Genomic DNA, 19,676 nt, shown 5'->3' on the forward strand with positions numbered 1-19,676 from the left:
GGATGGTTTGAACTAATGCATTTTATTTGCGAGGGGCTGGAAGCAAGCACGCAGACAGTTGCTGTGGCTTCGCTGATAAGCATTAAGTCATTAAGATGAGCTAATGTGATCGCAGGAAGTTTTGCGACTGTTACCTTTGCCCAGACCCATTTAGACCCGTGACTCCGCTGTGCTGGCTGAGACCCTGTGTGCCCCCCCGGGAAGAAGAGCAGAGCTGCCACGAGGGAGGGAGAGAAAAGAAAAGCACGGGAGCAACTGGATGTTACAGCAACTGGCTTGATGCAAGATCCAGGGAACATGTTTTAAAAAATGATTAAATGCAGTTTTATCCCTTAATTGGGTTGCTACTTCTGCATGGAAAATCAAAGAGCGTTTGTGAAAAACGAGGTAACATGTACAGACAGCCCAGCAAATTCACGTCAGCATCGAGACCAAAGCAGGAATTAAAGCCAGGTAAAACAGCAGCTCTAACAATGCATCCCTTCTGGGGCTCCTTTGATTTACTTAATATCTGGATCAGCCCCTATTTACACTAAGCCTGGGGAAGGAGGGCAGGGGAGTTATCCGGGCGTTCGCCTGGGGACCGGGGTTCGCCTCCGACTGTCCCTGATGCTGCTCGGCTCCTGGCTCGAGGATGCTCGGTGCCTTTGGGTCTCCCTGCACAACTCAAAGAAGAATTTTTCCACCACCAGTCCCACTCAAATAAAGTCACCCAGCTTGTTTTAACTTGGATAAACTCGGGGGAGGAAGGACAGAGAGCGGGTCTGGCGGGGAGATGAAGGGGCAAGCAGAGGACCAGGACAAGCACAGACTCACCCCACATCCCTCCCCGCTCTTGCTAACTGAAGCATTCCCATCACGCCCTCAGCTCCTTCCAAAACCCGCGACGAGGCGGGTGGGCAGCACTCGGCCCCGATGCCCCCTGCCCGCTCACCTCCACCTTCTGCCTGACGTCCTCCCGGTTGGCGAGGAGGTGGTTGAGCGTGTTCTGGGCGTACTCCATGTGGCTGCAGTACTTGCCGTAAATCAGCAGCCTGTAGAGGGGGAAATCACAGATTTAATCGGAAACACTTGCTGGCAGTTATAACCTGTTATAAAAGATATATATACTCATATACAGTGAAAGGACAAGGCAAACAGCTATTCCCCCATATAACCGCTTAGCAAAGTATTAACACTCTTTTACTGCACGGCTTTTTAACATTTAAATCTTTTGAAGTTTCCAAAGCTGGAGCCCGTCGGGCGATTCAGCTCACGATGAGCAGAAGGGGCTGAGCGGCCAGAAGAGTCCGTTTTTGGAGGTACGACGGCTCATCCCTCCACTCCCGAGAGAGAAATATTTAACCACCGCTCCCCAAGAGCTGTGCTTTCAGAGCATCACGATAATAAAGGGAAACCCAGCTCCACGCTGAAAGACCTTTCCTAGAGCAGGTTACAAAGTGGCTCTACAAGAGTACAACAGCCCAAATATGAAAAGAAACGGTGAAAACCTGCAGATTAAACACGAGGAGGGGGCGAGCGCTGGACCCCTGCAATCCAACACCACGGCTCCTCGGCTGTAGTCGGCTTTTTCTCGCGACTACACCATCGCCATAATCCCCTTGATGTCTCAACAGGCGCCCTGCCGCCCCGACGGCCATGCGCCGGTTTTCCAGCTGTGCCGTATTAGCACCAGGGCTTGTGAAGGCAGAGCAGGGATGCACTTCCGAGACCAAATGACAACAAAAATCCGTTTCCTGAGAGCGTTTCCCAATGCAGCTCGCTCAAGCCCATGGGTTCATCTCCCAAAAAGCCTTCGTTTCCTCAGTCACAGCAGCTCACAGCCCAAAAAAAGATTGCCACCGCTGTGGCTGATGTTGCCCCTCTCTCTGAGGGTTTCTGGACATTTCACCAACTAAGGAAGAAGGCAACTCTTGGTTCTTGAGACATTTCACCAACTAAGGAAGAAGGCAACTCTTGATTCTTGAGACATGCCCAGAATGGATGTGGGTGATTACAATTTCCACCTCATCAGAGAATGAGAAGCTTCAAATCCCCTTAAAACCCAAGGACACATTTTAGAAAGCTCATTGCTCCTTGCAGGATGCGCCACAGGGACCTAAGATGAAGAGACCGCGTTATTTGGGGAAAGAAGGTTATCACAGCCTTTGGAAACCCAGTGAAGCTCTGTATAGATACCCCAGGCTATAAATTTAAACACCTGACACAAACAGAGCAGTTTTGCTGTGGATTCCCCCTTTTTCACTCATTAATCCTGCACGACAGGTTTGGGTTTCCCCCCCTCCTTGGGTTAACTGCATTGCTGCTGATAAGAGACATATTCCATCACACGCTGCAACTCAACCATTTCGGGGCCTCGTCTCTCGATGGAGATGATCTGGGAGCACCTGACCCGGCGTCGCTCCGTAAACGTGGGACTCTCAGAGCTCGGCGGGGAATTGAATAGAGAGATTTATGGGAGCCGCAGTCCCCGGCGAAGCAGCAGCCAATACAGATTATTCTTTTGCCTTTTCCCCTTGACAACTTCTGAACATGCACAATAATATCTACCTTGCCAGCACTTGGAGAGTTTCAAAGAGGCTTCAGGAGCATAAATTCAAACCTCCGGCTTTCAGAGAAAGAGATTTACAAACTATTTCTTTCCAAAAAAAAAAAAAACCCAAAAAAAACCCACTTGCAAAGCAGAGGAGCAATACATCATTTTGCCAGGATGTCTCTGAGGATGCATAGGGAAGCAAGAGCTATTTGTCATGGATACATTTGATGGAGGAAGGTCTTATATACAGGGACCAAGCGAGGTCCACGCTCCCTTCTTGGTGGGGTAACACCATCTCCCCAGGTGAGCTCACTTTCTCCTCCTGCACCCCCATTTCCTTGCTGTAAAAGGTAGTATCACCGTCTTTCCTAACGTAGGAAAGGACCCTGCCTATTTAGATCGGGTTGCTCCAAACTCTTCACCCCCGAGAGCCCGGTTTTGGGGTCTTCTCCAAGCCATAACTCCCCGCGAGCAGCAGTTCCCCACGATGCTGAGGTCCCCGAGACCCCCACGGGCTGAACGCAGCTTCGGAGCTGCCGTCGCGACCTCGCAGCCATTGGTCTGGCTCCTTCATTCGCCTCTCAGGACGGCTTTTAGGTCCTTTAAAAAGTTGCTTGCAAACTCCCTTAAGAATTGGGCCGGCTCGTCCATCCGCCTGCATGAAACCCATCAGCCACAAGCGCTCTGCTGAGCTCCCCCCAGCAAATTAACAGAAGCAAACATCTATTTAAAGGCTGTCAGCCCAAAAACGAGCCTCGTGCTCCTGCCACGCGGATCTCCCTGGGAGCAATGCCACCTCCACGACTCCTCCTGTGTCCCCTCCCTGCTCCCTGCGTGCACAGCTCTGTCCCGAGCACAGTCGGCAGCGGCTCGGCTCGGGATCGCTGCCCGGGGACGGCACCGGCATGTATGGAGCCGAGCCAGGAATTAGGAGATCAAAATCACCTAAGTGAGTTTTATGAGTATTTTTTAATTATTTGCATTCTTCTTTGGAAACTTTTTTTTATTTAATCCAGAAAACATTCCCTTTCTAAAAAGAGGTGCTGTGAATGATGGAATATCTGACCTTACGGTGTATTATTAATGCAGAAGGTATTTCGGGAGTTATTGACTTCTGAATGGCATTTCTGTGTCTAGACACTGGTTTAATCACAGTGAAATAACACCCTGGCACGATTCCACAATGAATCAGGCCTTTGATTAGTATTAAGGATATTAAAGGCTTTTATTAACCTTATCTTTGCGTTCTGGGGTACTCCTGCTTGCAGCTGCCAAAACACAGAATCTATTATGTTTGCGAAAGCAACTTTTACATTTATTCATCATGCAATAGGTGCGGGACAACAGCAGTGCCAAATATGCGATTTTTTAGAGTGAGCAATCGCTTTGATCTAACCAGAGCAAAGTCTCCCCTGCAAAGAAGTCATCCGACCGCTCCACAGGCCCTCAGACCCCGCTGCTGCTTGCAGGAGAAGACCACATCACACCCTTGAAGGCGAGTGAGGTTTTACTCCATTCTGGCTCGCCATAACCGTAGTGTTCCCATCTTTATCCCCTCCGATACATCCCTGTAAATGCACCGTCTGCTCAGCCTGCAAAACTGCCGGTCCCATATGTGAGCCCAGCAAAATTCGGCTGCAGAGACGGGCTTGCAGGAATGAGCACCTACGGGAGCCACACCGATTTAGCCAGGTCAGGGAGGAGATGTCCCAGCCCCTGCCCCATAAGCGACACCATTACGGCTGGATTTGGTTGCTTAAGTGGCGGCACTGAGGGATGTTGCAGCTGCCTGAGAGCACCTAGCTGCCGAGGATACAAAACCGGTCTGCTGCAACAGGCATTTCTGTTCCAAATTCTGAGATGGGCCCTGCAAATATTCACCCGTATCTGTTAAAACTGGGTTTCCTTTACTTACCTCTCTTTGAATTCCAGAAACACTTTTGCCAGGCTGCTTCCTCCAGACATCATAGAGACGTCGATGGCTCTCAGGAAACTGAAGTGCACTTTAATTAGGTCCTAAACCAAAGAAACAATCAATACTTTAAACACATCCAAAGCGAGTGGGCAAACAGAGCCTAAAGAAATGCACATTCACTACTTAATCAGGCAGTCAGTTTCTCTTCTTTTTTTTCCTCCTTTTAGCTGTTTTTAAAATAAGTCATTCTAGATGCAGCCCTAAATGGCCAGGAGTGGAAGGGTGTAATTCTGTTAGGAGGTTACACAGTGATAAACGCCCCGGGATTTCCACGTGTATTAAAGTCCCTTTTGCAGGTCTGGCGGGAGCGGAGGAGATGGGCAGGCTCCGACCCAGATCCCCTGCAAGCCAACGTAGAAATAAATCCCTTCCTCGCGGTGTGCCCAAACCATCTCTAAGTACAGCTAAAATACACAGCCCCAGCCCTGGAACATCCTCTGTATAAAATTGTTTTCTTACCTAGAGTCCATATAATCCCCAACTCTAAAATTTAGTGTTAAAGAATATCTCCTAAACCCCATCAAGCTCCGCAGCACATGAAGCGCTGAACCTCTACAGGTGAATGCACAAATCTAACGTGAAATCTGAGTCTTCTCTTAAGCAGGAAGGTGGCTGAGCTGCCGTGGAAAGAACAAAGATTTAAGCCACAACGTCTATGCCGTTACCTCCAAATTGATAAAAATAGCTTCCATGTCTTGGGGAGTCAGTACCAGCCTCAGTGGGTTCATATAGTTCTGCAAGAGGTAAATGGAAAAGGGATTGAAATACCGGAGAGGAGTGAGCAAGGGTTTTTTGTGCAAGGGAGGTATTTTTCCCTGCTTCACCAGTTGCATTTACCTGGGCAGGGAGAAGCCAGGTTTTAATGAATTTAAGCACCTGCAAAGGCAGACGCATGACAACACAATTCTCAAGGCCGGGCTGTGCCAGGGAGCCAGGACCCAGTGGGAGCCAGGAACCCCCGTGGGTGCATCTTCCCCTGAGCTCCCCTTGGCCCCCACGGGTGGGAAGGTGCAAGGCCCCCACCCGTGGGTGGGCGCAGACCCCTCTCCTGCTAAATCTGCAGGGAGAGAGATTTAAATGCACACACAGTTTCTTCACCTCGCTGGAGGTGGGAAGAGCTCTGAAGCATCTTTTCAGCTCTTTGATTATCTCACTAGAATTTTGCCCTTGAAAAAGCGCCGATGATGTGATTTCATTGGAAATGCCTTTCTGAACAAATACATATTAATAGAAACGTCTACATGACTTGTAACTACAAAAAAACCCCGACTCAATGCACCAAAGACAGGACCCTCTACCCATAACACGCCGTCAGAACCTACTAAGCCTTCGCAAGCCTTTTTAATGGATATCAAAGCAATAATTTAACTCTTCCTTTAGACCGAACCAGCAGGGCTGTGGCTGTTTCCAAGGAATAAGGGCTATTTACATAAATGACATGTACGTTGGGACATTTTTACAGAAAAGGGAAACATTATTCCACCAAGCCGGTTTCGCTCGCAGCTTCTTTGCGGGAACTTTCAGCAGACAGAGGCAAATAATTGCAAAAGGGGAGGAAACGAAAGCATTAAGGTGATTAGAAATGGCAGCTTGATTTTCACTATTGTTCTTCATTCCTGCTGCTTTCCTTGGAGCAGAAACCACCTCCAGGCTCCAGCCAAATCCACGACTCCACAGTCTTGCTGAGGTGTTCTTTTTTTTTTTTTTTTTTGAAAGAAAGGCACAACAATAATTTATCAAAACCAATTAAAACCCATGAATTCAAGCGGCAAAATGTTACTTTTAATCCAATTAGTTTCAATGACAAGTCAGCACAGCTTCAGCACTTTTGAAAAATGCCCAGAATAAAGGAATTATTCCATAGCAATCAAAGTGATAAGATATCTGCAAACACGGCTCTTATCGGCGAGACCGGCCTGGCTGAGCGAGGAGTGGGAGTCTCTTACCCCGGGGTAGGGGGGACACAGCAGGATGGTTTTCAGCCTATTTCCATATGCAGCGAACAGAAAAAATATGCTGTTTGGCTCCTACAGTTACAGGCTGCACATTTGTGCTTGTCAGGATGGGTTTTCTGGATCCCCCTTCTCTCCAATTTTACATGTGAATGCATCGATCCTGCCTCATCACATCTGCCAGCTCTCGCAGCGAGAACTAATACAGCGAGATGAGCGCAAGATCAAGGGATGATGTGGAAGGCGATGGTAGAGAAAAGATGGCTCAGTTCTTACCTTTTCTATATCTTCAAGTGTTTTGTAGTATTTGGCCTCAGTTTCTTGGATTTCTAGCAAACAGCAATTTCTTTTGTCATCTTCTGTCATTCCCATTTTCTAGAAAAAGGAAAAATGACGCACGGTCAGATACTCTTACAAGCGGTCCAGCAACCTGCTCACATGGAGCTGAGCTCCAGTTCAGCCTTCAGCTGACAGCAAACTCAGAACAAGGGCAAGTTTGGAAAATCGGGGGAGTACTATTACTGGTTTATGTTAAAGGAAACTATTTTTATCCAAAAAAATTAGGAAGGAACCCTGGCTGTACTATTCAACGTGTTTCAACACGGCAAGCATTATATTTTTTTCATTTATTATAGCTACATCACCAAAGACTATCAGCTAAAGAATAAATAAGAAATAAATGCTGGTTTTCCCCATTTTTTTTGCTTAAAATGAAACTCCCAACCGAGCCTAAGCGGGTCATAAATAATACGTTAGACTTATACAAATCCCCTGCCAGGGTTACCAGTTCCCATGATTTTAGGTCAAAGCTGATAATACATGTGTTTCTTAAAGGCCCAACTCCCGCAGTCACTCCTCTTGCTTTTACATCTGTAAAGCGGAGCTGAAAACACGTGTCGGGAGGTGCTGCGCGTGTCAGCGCCGTCTCTGCACCTGGGAGGTGATTCCGTGATCGGGTTTTAATGACCGTGCACAGGAACGAACACCCTCTGTACACCCCCTTGAACTCACAGCTCAGACCTATCAGCTGGATGGAAACCAATATTTTAATCAATGCATCTTACCTGCATATATCTAATCTGAAGCATGCAGAAATACAAGAAACCGATTAGCATTACACACTTGCTATTGCAACAAATCTTAAAAAAAAACCCCCGTTGTTTAGACAGATATGTGGATGCTTGTATTAAAAATAGACTCTTTTGCTCAGGGAAGGGGAGGAAAGGGAGTCAGAGCCTCCATCACTGCTCAGCGGTGTCCGAGAAAACGTAAAACTTTGTGGAAGCGACAGTGAAAAATTGCCAATTCCATTGACCCTAATCCTCTGCTTCCTGGCTGCGGGGCACCCACACGGTGAGAGCTTTCCCCCATTTTTGCATTTTATGCAAAAAATTCCTACCAAAACCTTTCCAAGGGCCAGTTCTTGGGCCAACTGGCTTCTGCAACTGATGGCAACACGGTAAAACACTGGTGGCCAACGAGCTGTGCTGACTTCGGCATTGCCACCGGTGTCCGTAAACCGCTCCAAGCACTTTGGCAGGATCAGTGGGAATATTTTGTGCCCAATTCCTTGTTCCAGAACAGTTTTCGGTGTGCAGGGAGCTCCTCAGGCTGCAGACAAGGCATGAAGGGATGAAACGCCTCAACCACCATCGTCATGGTCTTGGTACCACTTGCAGCTGGGCTCGGGATCGGTGAGAAATCCCTGTGTGGGCATCGCTGCCGCACAGCTCAGCTCGTTTGCCGGGCTCCGGGGAGTGAAGCCCTGCCTTCCCAGCCTCCCAGCACCTCATCCAGCACAGCCACGCAACCCCGCTCCGGGGATTTAATTGATCAGCAAACTTGTCCATTGATCCTGCTTTGTTATGGGGAGGTAGGTACCGTTGTCAGCGCTGTTTGCAGCCAGGAGAGAGTAATTAGAGTCTGCACAAAGCCTGGGGGTGGCAGATATCAGTGGGTGGGAGAAAATTTGGAAGGTCACGCTCTGCTGGAAAGGTCTCTTCCAGCTCTGCATCAGCAGAAGCCGGGGCAGCTGGTCTCCTCGGCGCTGGGGACACAGGTAGCAAAGGCGGCTGTGAGCACCTTTGGGGGATGCAAGGGCCACCTGGCTCATCCGCGGAGCATGATATTTGCACCAGAGCCCTTGGAGCTAATGCAAGTCCCTCCATGAGGCTGCGCATGCCACACACTCAGGTTTCCCCATCATCAAGAGGCTTTTAGAGGTGACGAATGGGGTCGGCTGCGTGTCCCTAAAGCCACACGGGTCCCTGCTGCCCCAGAAAGCTCCGCTGTAAACGTCTACCTGCTCTGAGACACCCAGGCAGGAGCGGCAACAGGCACGAACGAGCGCGGGACCCTCCACGCGCAGATCTGTCAGTGCTCGCCCCGACCTAGAAATACCGCTGGCAGGCACGGCACATCTGGCTGACGGAGCAGGCAGAGCCGCCGCGCTCCCCCCTCCCCAGAAAGGGCTGCAGTGACACTCGCTGCCTTGGCAATAGCAAATTGCTATTTTTAGCTTATCTTTTAAGGCTTATTAGCTCTCCCTTTCCCTTCCTCCTCCCCAAACTCCTTCAGATGACACGATGGGCTGGGAAACTCCTCAGAGAAGCCCCTCCGGGCCACTGCCATCCCAGCTTGGCTTATTTTTACCTCTCACGAGGCAGCTCGGTTTCGAGGAGCGATGCAAAGCGATTCGCTTCCCCGCAACTTCACCTGCCATTGGTGAGTACTTGTTTATTTAATTGAATCCTCTCCCTTCCCCTCCCATCAAGGCGTAGCTTTAAAAATACATATAAATTGTTACCATGGGCTGCTGAACCTCCACTCTGATGATATCTTCATAGATATCATCGCCTTCATCTTCACAGGGGACGCAGTCATAAATATCCTCCCCCAGATCATGTTCGCTGGAACGAGAAGGAGAGCGATTTAGCGATAACAAAGAGGGGACATTCGCTGTCACTTGATCAGGCAAATGAACAACTGCTCGCACCAAGGAGGGAGGATAATCACGACGATAAGCAAACTCTCCTGGCCCGCAGCACTGACATCCTTGGTCCACATTCCCCGTTTGCATTAGGAGTCTCTGTTTTTCCCAGATCGGTACCCGCCGCACATCCTCCCGCTCGCTGGAGGCTGGAAAAGGCAAAACGCTGCTCGACACGAGCGGGGATGGCAGCCAAGAAGCCGCTCGCAGCCCTGTGCCAGGCGCGCCTGGGATGCCCAGCCTGCCACGGTCCGCCAGCTCTGCCCCTGCAGAGCTCTGGCTCGGCGCTAATCGGCCCGGCCGAGTCGGACTCGCTGGCCAAGCGCCCTGCGGGACCCGCTGAGCCGCCGGCGGCCACTGAGCCCAGCGTCAAGCTGGGTCCAGCTCCGCCTGCCTCCGAAGATGCCCGCAGCCGCCCGTTCATCCCCTGCCTCTCCTCTTTAGGACACGGAGCCGCTCTTGTGTCGGTGACTTTAACCGTGTTACACTTAGAGAATAAATTTTGCTGGGCTGGATTTTGGTACGTTTAAATCACCGCACTCGTTCTTGGTCGGCTTGACTTTTCTCACAAACGGGCTGCTTTCACGCCAAGGAAAGCACCCCCATTCTCCCCATCAGGGCTGCAAACTGCCGCAGGAGCCCATGTCCATTCAAAGCAGTAAGCAGATACTAAATAATCATCCGACGGCTCCCTGCAGCAGGTAGCAGCATCCCAGCCCTGCCTGGCTGAGGGGGGAAGCTGAGCCGACCCCCCGGGCTGAGCAGGGACCCGCAGTAACGCCCAGCCGTGGCCTCCAGCCACGGGCCCCATGTCCAGGTTTAAAAGCTCTGGATCCAGTTTCACTGGGCGAGGCACCAACTCCCATAAAGCACAATCCCTGCCCTGACGGGCAACTGGGTGATTTTTAGTCTAACATTTCCCAGGAGGGGAGACTCTCCTGACGACCGTAAGGCAATCTCACCAGACGCTCAGCTCGGTGATGCTCAGCCCCAACACTGAGCAGAGCCCAGTAACAATATTTACATCAGAGAGAAATTAAGCGGCAAAAAAGTCACATTTTCAGAACTGCCCACGTCACTTAGGAGATGCCCTTGCAAGCACAGGCTTTAAAGGCATCACCAAGATGTAGTGCCCAACTTGTATTTAAAGGTGATGGTGTTAGGTACTTAATTGTCATCTGAGCCTTTTCAAACTTCCCCAGGGGCTCCTAAGTCTGAGAACACTTTTGAAAATTCAACCCATAATAAATAGCAATTAACAATAATAATTTTAGCGCTTAGATCTACAGGTGCTGATTGCTAACGGCTCCCACTGAACTCAACCCCATGGGATCAGGACAGTGTGAAACGCTGGAATATTAAACAGCGTTCGCATATTTTACGAGCTGTCTCTTTCAACATGGGTATTAATTACATACAAATATATTTAGGTGTAAAACTGTGCTCAAACTGTAACGCTCGACATCTCTATATTATACAGCATGGAGCAGCAGAGCACATCTGTTTGCAAAACTGGGCTTTAATTCTTTTCTAAATGCAATTCTTTCTATTTTTAAAAACAGATTTATTTAATAAAAGTTTGGGAATTTTAAATAAATACACTGGCATGATGTATCCGTCCCATTCTTCCAGAGTGATGCATTGCAGCTGCTGTAATAATGCCCACTAATAGCTGGTGATCCATCTTCCCCTTCCCAAGCGTCGCCGTCACCGTTATTATCTGTACCAATATTTATATTCTCAGCTCCGCTCCTTATCCAGAGCGAGTAACTCCCGGTTCCTGATTAATCTTCCCTTCCCGCCCGCACCTCTCAGATCGCTGGCTGTCTCTCCATACATCATTTCCCTGGCTCGAGGGCCGTTAGGAAGCGTATGGTCGGGTTAATGTCGCGAGCGCGAGCCCGGCTGGCCGTGACACAACCCCGGCGGGTGCTGCGGCGACGCTGCCGCCGGAGCTGAGCCCGCTTTGCCCGACGGCTGCCCATCGCCAGCCGCAAGAGCGCTCAGCGACTGTTTCGGGCTACGCGCAGAAGGAGAAGACAGCATCTTGAGGCGTTCCCGGGAAGCCCTGCATCCCGAGCATCACCCGGACCTGCTCTCCCGCACACAGGCACAACCGGGTCCCACACGTCCGAGCCTCAGACCCCAGCATTGCCCGTCCCCAGCCTGCTGCTGCGCGGGGACCCCAGCCCGGACAAGCCCTCCTTTTGCCCCCACCGAGGAGCCACGAGCTCTGGACCGTGGCCTGGCATGGACCAGGATGTCACCGCGAGAAAGCCAGGCGGCAGCGTGGGATGCTGAAGGGGTTTTGCTAAATCACGGAGCCTGGAGAAGGACGGGTGCCCTGCGGACCTGGCCCTACCCGGAGCTCCTCTGGGCCACCAGAAACACCCACTGAGGGCAAACACAGCACATTTACCCACAGACCTGTGAAGAGCCATCTGACACGAACGCTGCACCCACCGCGGGGGGCTGTATCCTGACAGCACCTCGCCACTCTCATTGCTCTACCCAAGGGGCCAAGCCCCTGCTGCTCCGCTCGTTCCTGCTCATCGACACCAGTACAAGCCCTTCCCATCTCCATTTTCTGGCCTGAGGCAAAAAAAAAAGGACAACTCCCTTGTTCTGGGGCCATCTGGAAAGACACCTCCATTTCAGGGGAGAGGCACTAGAGATGCTCAAACCCAACAGCCGTGGTGCTATTAAAACAACGATACCTTTGTCCAACGGACCCTTATTTATTAAAGCCTGTTCCTAGTACAGCTCTGAGAAACACCAGAGGCTGCCAGTTTTATGGAGAGCAGTAAAACGTGCAGGTTAGCCTCCCCCGGAGCCGCCCGCGAGCGGCCGAGCTTTGCCGGTGCACGTACGGCTCTTGACGCCGCTACTTTGCACGTATTGATTTTCCTCCGTCTCCGCATTTTGTCCGTCAGAGTTGAAAATACGCACCCTCCCATCATTAAGAAAAGAGAACAGGTATCAGGACGATTTTAGCCAGTGGTAACCTAAGAACACACTAAATTTTAAATGCCATAAGGGGAGGGAAAGCGGGGCAGGTATTTTCCGTGTTTAGCACAGTCCCCTGCTGTGGGAGGCAATAAATTCAGCATCCCAAGCACGTCACGCGTCGACTGAACAACTTGAGCAAGGAAGGCCAGATCCTCACCTCGTTCTTCACAAAGAAAAGCAATTTACTCCTTCAATAAAAGCAGCAGAATCTGCGAGTTACCCGTGGGTATCAGAGCCTACGGTCTACTGCCTGGATTAGGAGGTCCATTGACAGCTCTGGGTTCAGGAAAAGGATTTTATCCGCCCTTCAGAGTTAACGCCAGCATTGGCAATTACTGTTATTGGGATGGATGTAACCAGCTTTGAGCTGGCAGCATCTTGCCTAGCCAGGAAAGTTCATTCAAAGCAAAAAGAATAAAGCTTTTCACATCTAAGGTAATTTCAGCCCAAAACAATGCTTTTGGCTGAGCTCTTCCTCCCCGGCAGTGCCCGCCCCATACCAGTGCCCTCCCAAGCAGGCAGCAGCCATGCCATGGAGCAGCTCCCTTAACAGAGGGACCGATGCCAGGCTGCTGCCCTGGAGTAGGGGACAAACGGGGACACGAAGGAGCGAGCTGGGGAAGGGCAGGGTCCCTCCGTGACCCCTGGCGCCTCCAGGTGCCATCTCCCCAAATAGGATGCCAAAGTTGAGTTAGTTTAAGGAAGAAGCTCACTGCCCTGGGTAAAGGCACTGGTCCCACTGTTCCCAACTGGGAACCAGCCCTCCAGAGCTCAGCACTGGGCCAAAACAGAGGGCACAGCCTGCATTTGGGCTTTGGGAGAAGATGAGCTCCGGACTGGGCTGCCCACACCAGGGGATGGGCGCAGACGGCCCGTGATGTCCCGATGAATAATCTGCAGCAGGTCCAGTATGCCAAAGGAACGTTGCACATCACGTTTGCAATGACACCGTGGGTAAGTGGGGAAGCTCTGAGGGTCTCAAGGACCACTGCAGGACCTCTTCATCCATAAAAGCTGTTCCAGGGCTCTGGGAAGTTGATGGGTTTGTACCAGCCTCAAGAATTCAAGGATGAACCCCAGCGAGGCCCTCAGGGCAAACGCACCACGCCAAAACCGTGTCCAAACCACGGCGCTGCTTTCGCTCCGCTGATGAAAGAGCCAGAACCACCAGGAAGAGCAAAAGAAAGGGGAGGAGGGGAGAGAAGGAGCTAAAATAAGACAACCAAAAGACAAACCCAGATTTGCAGCCCTGTGGCCGAGGTTAAGAGCCAGAAGACCTCAGAGTCACCGCCGGGTCCAGGCTGGAAGTGCATTTGCAGGGTCCCTGAGACAGCTGCCCAGCAGCTGCGAGGCTCCAGTTCACCCCAGTAATCCTCCACTTTCTCCTTCTTACTGTGCACTTACAGCTATAAATAGACAGTTCATCCGACCAACCCCCTCATTCACGGTCTCTGTCAGACGAGGACAAGCAGAGTCCTATATTTGCAGCACATCTGGCAGGCTTAGGTTTCAGGGTGAAGGAGTGCAAGATGTGCAGTCGTTGGACTCGAGATCTTGCAGGGTTTTAATTAGCCAGATTGTACTTGGACACAGACGGGCGTCTGGAAATAGCAAGAGAAGCCTTTTGCCATCTATTCTACTCAGGTCTTACATTCCCCATTCGAAGTGGAACATTATAATCCCAAGAATGAGCCTCACACAGTTACAGCAACTAACACGATCCCAGAAATGGCAGAAGCAGGACATATAAAAACCTTTACTGGTGACAAAGGAGAAAAGACACGTTTATAAGTGCTATGGCTCGAGTGCTTTGGACCACGGAGCCATTTATTTAACTGGCTGGCATGCGTGGTTTTTCCAACACAGCAAAAATAATGAGAAAAGTGGCAGCTAACTTATCATCTCACCTTGGCTCCTCTATTCATTACTTTTTCTAATGCACTTGAGAAATTCTGCTGATCACATCACTATTTTGGAAGATACGAGGAGGCAACGCTGGTGACAGTAGTGAAAGAAGTAGGAGAAACTTCAGCAAGAAGCTCTTGGCAGGAGACAGGTTGTTGGCAGAGTCTGTGCCCACATGAGTTGCGTCGCTTGAGAAACTGAGGCCAGGGCGATCTTCTGCAACTCCCCTTCTCTACGATGAAAGGTTTGGAAATACATCACTATCCCCAACACTTTTGTCGGGGATAAATCCCCAGCGAGCTGTGGCTCGAAACAAGACCGGGGGACACCGACCTGCAGGACGAAGCCCCCCCGGGGGCACACACCGGCTCCAGCCCAGGGTTTGGTGGGGAGCTGCTTTGCTTAAAACACTTTCTTTGTCCTTTTTGCAACACTACAACTTCTTCCCTCAAAGCAATTCACTTTTAAAGGAAAAAAGGAGGTAAAAGCTATGCAAATTAAATGTTTCATGTCAAATCATTTACAGCACTTCCGTCTGACTCTGAATTCTTCAAATAGCTACAAAACAACCCAAAACCCGCCCTATGTGTAATCCACCCGAGCCTGCCGGGCTTCGTGCCAGCGCAGAGGGACAGTGCCATGAAGTGGAGAAGGTTCATGATAAAAAAGGCTCTGGTGCTGTAAAGAGGACCAGGATTAATTGCTCTCATAAATTTAATGAGACAAAATAACTGGAGAGAGCTTAAGTGACAGCAGAGAAAATTCAGGTTAAATGTTAAGTATAACTTCAGAAGTACCAGAATGGTTTGGGGCAGCTGAAACAGCCATCAAGAGAGATGGAAAAGCGGTCGGAGGGGTAGATGCTCCGCAGTAAGGTGGATAACCGCCTACTGCTGTGGGGGAGGCGGCAGCTCGCACCCCTGCAGACCCACAGGAGCTTCATCAGAACAAGGGTCGCTTTGATTTTTGGGGGCAGGCTCCAGCAAACGTGCCCATGTGTTGCCATTGCAAAGCCCTGCTCATTTCCTGGGCAAACTCCCCAAAATCGGCTGCCGCTCGAGGGTCTGGCATTAGGGCATGTGGAAATAAATCAGTCAGGAGAGGACAAACGTCCCTTTTCCGCTCCTCCCGGTATCGATCAGGCACCACTTGCAAACTGGCCGGCCCTCGCCATCTGCCCGGGCTCTCTGCAAGCTGCCATCTGGCCAACGGCAAAGCAAACCGAGGGGCCGGCGGGCTGAGCACAGGGAATTTGAGAACTTTCTAGCTCCCCTGATACCCTTTTAGTTTCCCCTCCCCTTTCCATCACCAATTGTTCTTTTGGGGTTTTGGGGGGGGGTTGCTTTTTTTTTTTTTTTTTTAATTTAAATAAATAGCTATTTCCAGGCAATTATCTGCCTTGATCTGCTGGATGGCTGACCCAGCGCTTGCAGCCCAGCACAATCTCCGCGATACCCCAAAGGTGAAAGCACAATGGGTTCACCAAGGCATGAACATCCTTTATACACACCAGCACCCTGCGGCCACCCCGCGCTCGCACGCAGGCAGCTTGTTTCTGCAGCGCACGTAAATGGCCCTCGTGGCACCGCTATTGATCCGCTCCCAGCCCCGGCACTGGCTTTTGTCCCCGGCTGCCGCGGCTCCTCCGCGCCGGGAGGGACCTCGCTGCCCGCCGGGGTGAAGGTCCTCGCTCTTTAGAGCATCGTGGGATAATAGGGACAAAGCTTGGTTCCTTCCGCTTCCCAAATCTGCACCTCCGTCACAAGTATGTTTGTACCTTGAATGCTTTGCAGAACAGGAATTCACCCAAAATCTTAAATGGGGGACACCAAACCGCTCTGTTTAAGTACTTAAGGTTGAAATGAAGCATTTTGACTTTCTCCAACAAACCCCACTTTTACCAGCCCTCAAAATGTCTTGTTAGAACCAGCTCAACGTTTATCCCGAGCTTCAACATATCCCAGCAGCACAACGACCGAAGAGAGCTCCCTTTGGGAGACTCCGCTCTCCCGGGGGGTGACTTGGCGGTGCTGAGCCCACTGGGATTTGTCCCTCCTCACCTGCACCCCGGCCCTTCGAGGCCAGCGGGGACGGCAGGCTGGGCCCTTGCAGCGGCACGTTTCATAGTGGTTTTACAGACAGGACTGTGCATCCCTCCAAAATGATCCAAAGGGCAAAAATAATCAATCCAAAAACTTGCACGGACGTAACAAGTTAATGTGGGAAAACCACCCAGAGCTGGAGGGGTCTCTCTTGCAACAGGGAGGGTCGCTGCGCCTGGCTGCGCTGTTCGGCAGCGGTTCCTTGCACCCGTTGGGTCACTTCACTGCTTGCTGTGAAAATAATTTCCTCGCTTCCAATAAAGCGTTTTGGGTGCACTCGGATCTTCCCAAGGCTGCTGGATCATCAGCAATATTAAATGCAAAGATGCTGGATGGAGTGAATCATTCCCAGCTTGTGAATGACGCCCTTGTTCAGCTGTTTGGAGATCGGCAGCAGCTAAGAAAGAGTTTTCTCATGCGGCCCCGCGGTTTGCCAGCGCCCAGCATCGGTGCCCAGTATGCACCATTGTGACCGGCAAATTTCCAATGAACGTTTCCTTGTCAAGCACGGAGAGACGCTCCTTGTCAAAGGGAGAAAGGGGACTATTGCTGACGTGTCACCAGGCAGTGGGAGCAGCAACACTCATGCTAAGGGGCTCTCCGGGGCATTTCTGGGGTTTTTACAGTTGGGGGTGAATTACGTCTGCGTGTCGTAGGTTGTGTTTCCGCACACAGCCTGGCTGCAGCGGGACCGCAGATCTGGATGAAGGCATTTGTGCAATATCCCCATGCTGATTTACATGCGCCTTTCCCCAGTGGTCCTAACTAAAGATGTAAAGAGGAGGATTTTGCAAAGAATGGGAAAAAAAGGAAAGTTAAAAGTTGGAGACAATCTGGGACAGAACAGGGTGATCGGTAAGAAATAAACCTCTAAGTCATCTGAGCACAGGAGTTGGGCATCTAAGCCCCTCACACAGACGGACCAAGTCGCCACGAGCAAAGGTGCGCGGAACAGTTTGGGAAGCTTCCACCCGGACGCCCCGCGGGAGCTGCACCGCCGGCAGCAGAGCAGTTAAAGCTGGGAACCCATCTTCAACACCCAATAACCTGCTCCGAGCTCCGAGCCCACCGCGCCGAAAGCCCGATTTCTGGGAGAGGGCTGCCATCCCTCCCCGCCGGCGCTTGTGTGCGGGTTCACACACAAACCTTTCTCCAATTAAACTCACGCCTATGTGTGAGAATCAGGAATTTTAAAACCCCATATAAACGGATTTTGAGAACTTTAGTGGGGGGGGGGGAATGTTACTCTTGAAAGGATCCCTTTATAAGTTAAAATTTTATTAAACTATAGCTGCTGGGAGCAAACCGCGAGTGGGGGATTCCAGGGTACTCCGTTCCCTCGACTAGTAATTTATGATTTACTTTCGTAATAACTGAAGCCATAAGGAACTCATTGGATTAAGGAGCCTTATTATTTATGTTGTGGAACAATAATATTTAACTGTATAAAGCCACATATCCACCCATACAGACCTTCCCTCCATATGAAACAGGCTGCACTTCATAAGTAAAACCCTGGCCCCGCTGCAGCGGACGGGAACGCTGCCATCGAATTCCGATAGGGCCCGCGTTTCACCGTATACGTTATAGTTCAAGGTTGCTTAAAAGCCTGTTATATCATCACCATGGGCAGCAAAACACAGACACCAGAGACCCAGATAAATATAGACACAGAAACCCCAGCAGCATCACCCCGCGTCCCACTGCACCACCAGCCACAGGCAGGATGGGTCCCCTGCGAGAGACTGCCCTGGGGCCGGCTGGGGTGGTCCAGAAACCTCTCCCGGGGGATGCAGACCCAGGTGCCAGCACCCACGCAGCCCCAAAAACGCCATGGGGGGGGCGTCCAGTGCTGAGTTAGCAATGGGGACCCCAGTCCCAGCGAGTGGCTCAGCTTCGGTCGGCTCGGAGGACGAATTGCAAATTACGCCCCCAGCTAACGATGGGATTTAGCGGGCGGAGGGGCTCCCCGCGGACCTGGCCCCCCCTCGCCCCCCACCAAGCCACTCGTAAACTCAACCCGATTAAAAGTGATGTCTCCCAGGGCTCTACATGGGAAAAGACGGACTATTGTCAGAGCACAAAAATCTCCTGGCAAGATGATCAAAGCAGCCGGCCCGGCTCTCCGAGCCCCGCTGTCAAATTTTATCCGACTTTGCTGGAACTACATTGCGACTTTTCCCTTTTCATGTCCCCTCCCCGTGAGAAGGCGAGGCCACTTACTCCGCCAGCTCCTCCAAGCTCCGATACACATCGTCATCGTTTTCCGTGGTCTCCTCCGACGGGAAAGGCCTGGGGGAGGAGAGGAATGACAGCGTTATTGGTGTATCTCACCCCTCGCAGCAGATCCCCTGCAGCCTCAGCTGAACTCAGCCCAGTCCCGAGCATCCCGTTGAGCAGAGGGTGTTTCGGAACAAAATATTCATTGCAAATACATTTTTTCCTATTGAGGCGTTAGCTCCCAGGCGGACATCATCTCCGCTGCTTCCCGCGGGCAGCGCTGGCATGGCAGGACAGGAAGCCAGGTGGTGGGGCTGGTTCACCGCAGGGCACCATCTGAGCACCGAAGTGAGGAGCTGCATCATCTAACAGCGCCCGAGAGCCCGCGTCTGAGCTGCCGCTCCCCGCTGCGTTGGTGCTGCACAAACGACTCAGTAGAAATCTAATTCAAGTCCGGTGTTGGACTCATTGAGATAGAGAAACACCCTCTCCTCCACCCGTGATGGAGCCTTTCTGCCTGCGAGCTCCTGCCCCACTCGGCCGGGGCACGGCTGGGGCACACTGAGCCACATCCCATCGGCATCTCCCACCGCTGCAAGCAGCCGATCCCACCAGAATGAATGAGTCCTTACGAACCCTGGGCTTCCTCATCTTAACAACTCTGTGAGAGCTGAAAAAAGTTAAAACCCTGGGGATGAGGGAAAGGGCACCAAAAGGGCAAAAGGAAAGGGGGAGAAAGCAGATTAAAAGAGAAAGGGAGGGAGTGGGGGGAATAGAAGAATTCCTTGGCTCATTCTGAAGTAATAACCAAATAATGTATGAAGGAGATGAAAAATACTGCTTTAATTAAACCCAACGTATTATTGCTGGCACGGGGCCATGCTATGGCTCTGCTGGGGCTGGATGCACCTTGCGACTACGGCTGCGTCGGGCTGGGGCTCCCCGCGGTCACCCCAAGCCTTGCTCCGGCCAGAGCACAGGGGACACG

The 19,676-nt window shown here is 51.2% G+C and overlaps 1 protein-coding gene across 3 annotated transcripts in view; it reads right to left on the bottom strand.

The window, feature by feature from the left end:
- VAV2 (vav guanine nucleotide exchange factor 2) overlaps positions 1-19,676 on the bottom strand; it is a 148,107-nt gene that overhangs the window by 17,033 nt on the left and 111,398 nt on the right. For 2 of the 3 annotated variants that reach the window (XM_075170675.1, XM_075170673.1), the window contains exons 4-10: positions 18,692-18,760; positions 9,270-9,372; positions 7,528-7,542; positions 6,740-6,838; positions 5,177-5,245; positions 4,452-4,552; positions 935-1,034 (exon numbers count right to left, since the gene is read on the bottom strand). In XM_075170675.1, coding sequence (XP_075026776.1) covers positions 935-1,034; positions 4,452-4,552; positions 5,177-5,245; positions 6,740-6,838; positions 7,528-7,542; positions 9,270-9,372; positions 18,692-18,760 — 556 coding nt within the window. The remainder of the gene's footprint in view (positions 1-934; positions 1,035-4,451; positions 4,553-5,176; positions 5,246-6,739; positions 6,839-7,527; positions 7,543-9,269; positions 9,373-18,691; positions 18,761-19,676) is intronic. The other variant, XM_075170674.1, reaches the window with a different exon arrangement.

Source organism: Calonectris borealis, chromosome 21, assembly GCF_964195595.1.
Source record: "Calonectris borealis chromosome 21, bCalBor7.hap1.2, whole genome shotgun sequence".
Classification (NCBI taxonomy): Eukaryota; Metazoa; Chordata; class Aves; order Procellariiformes; family Procellariidae; genus Calonectris; species Calonectris borealis.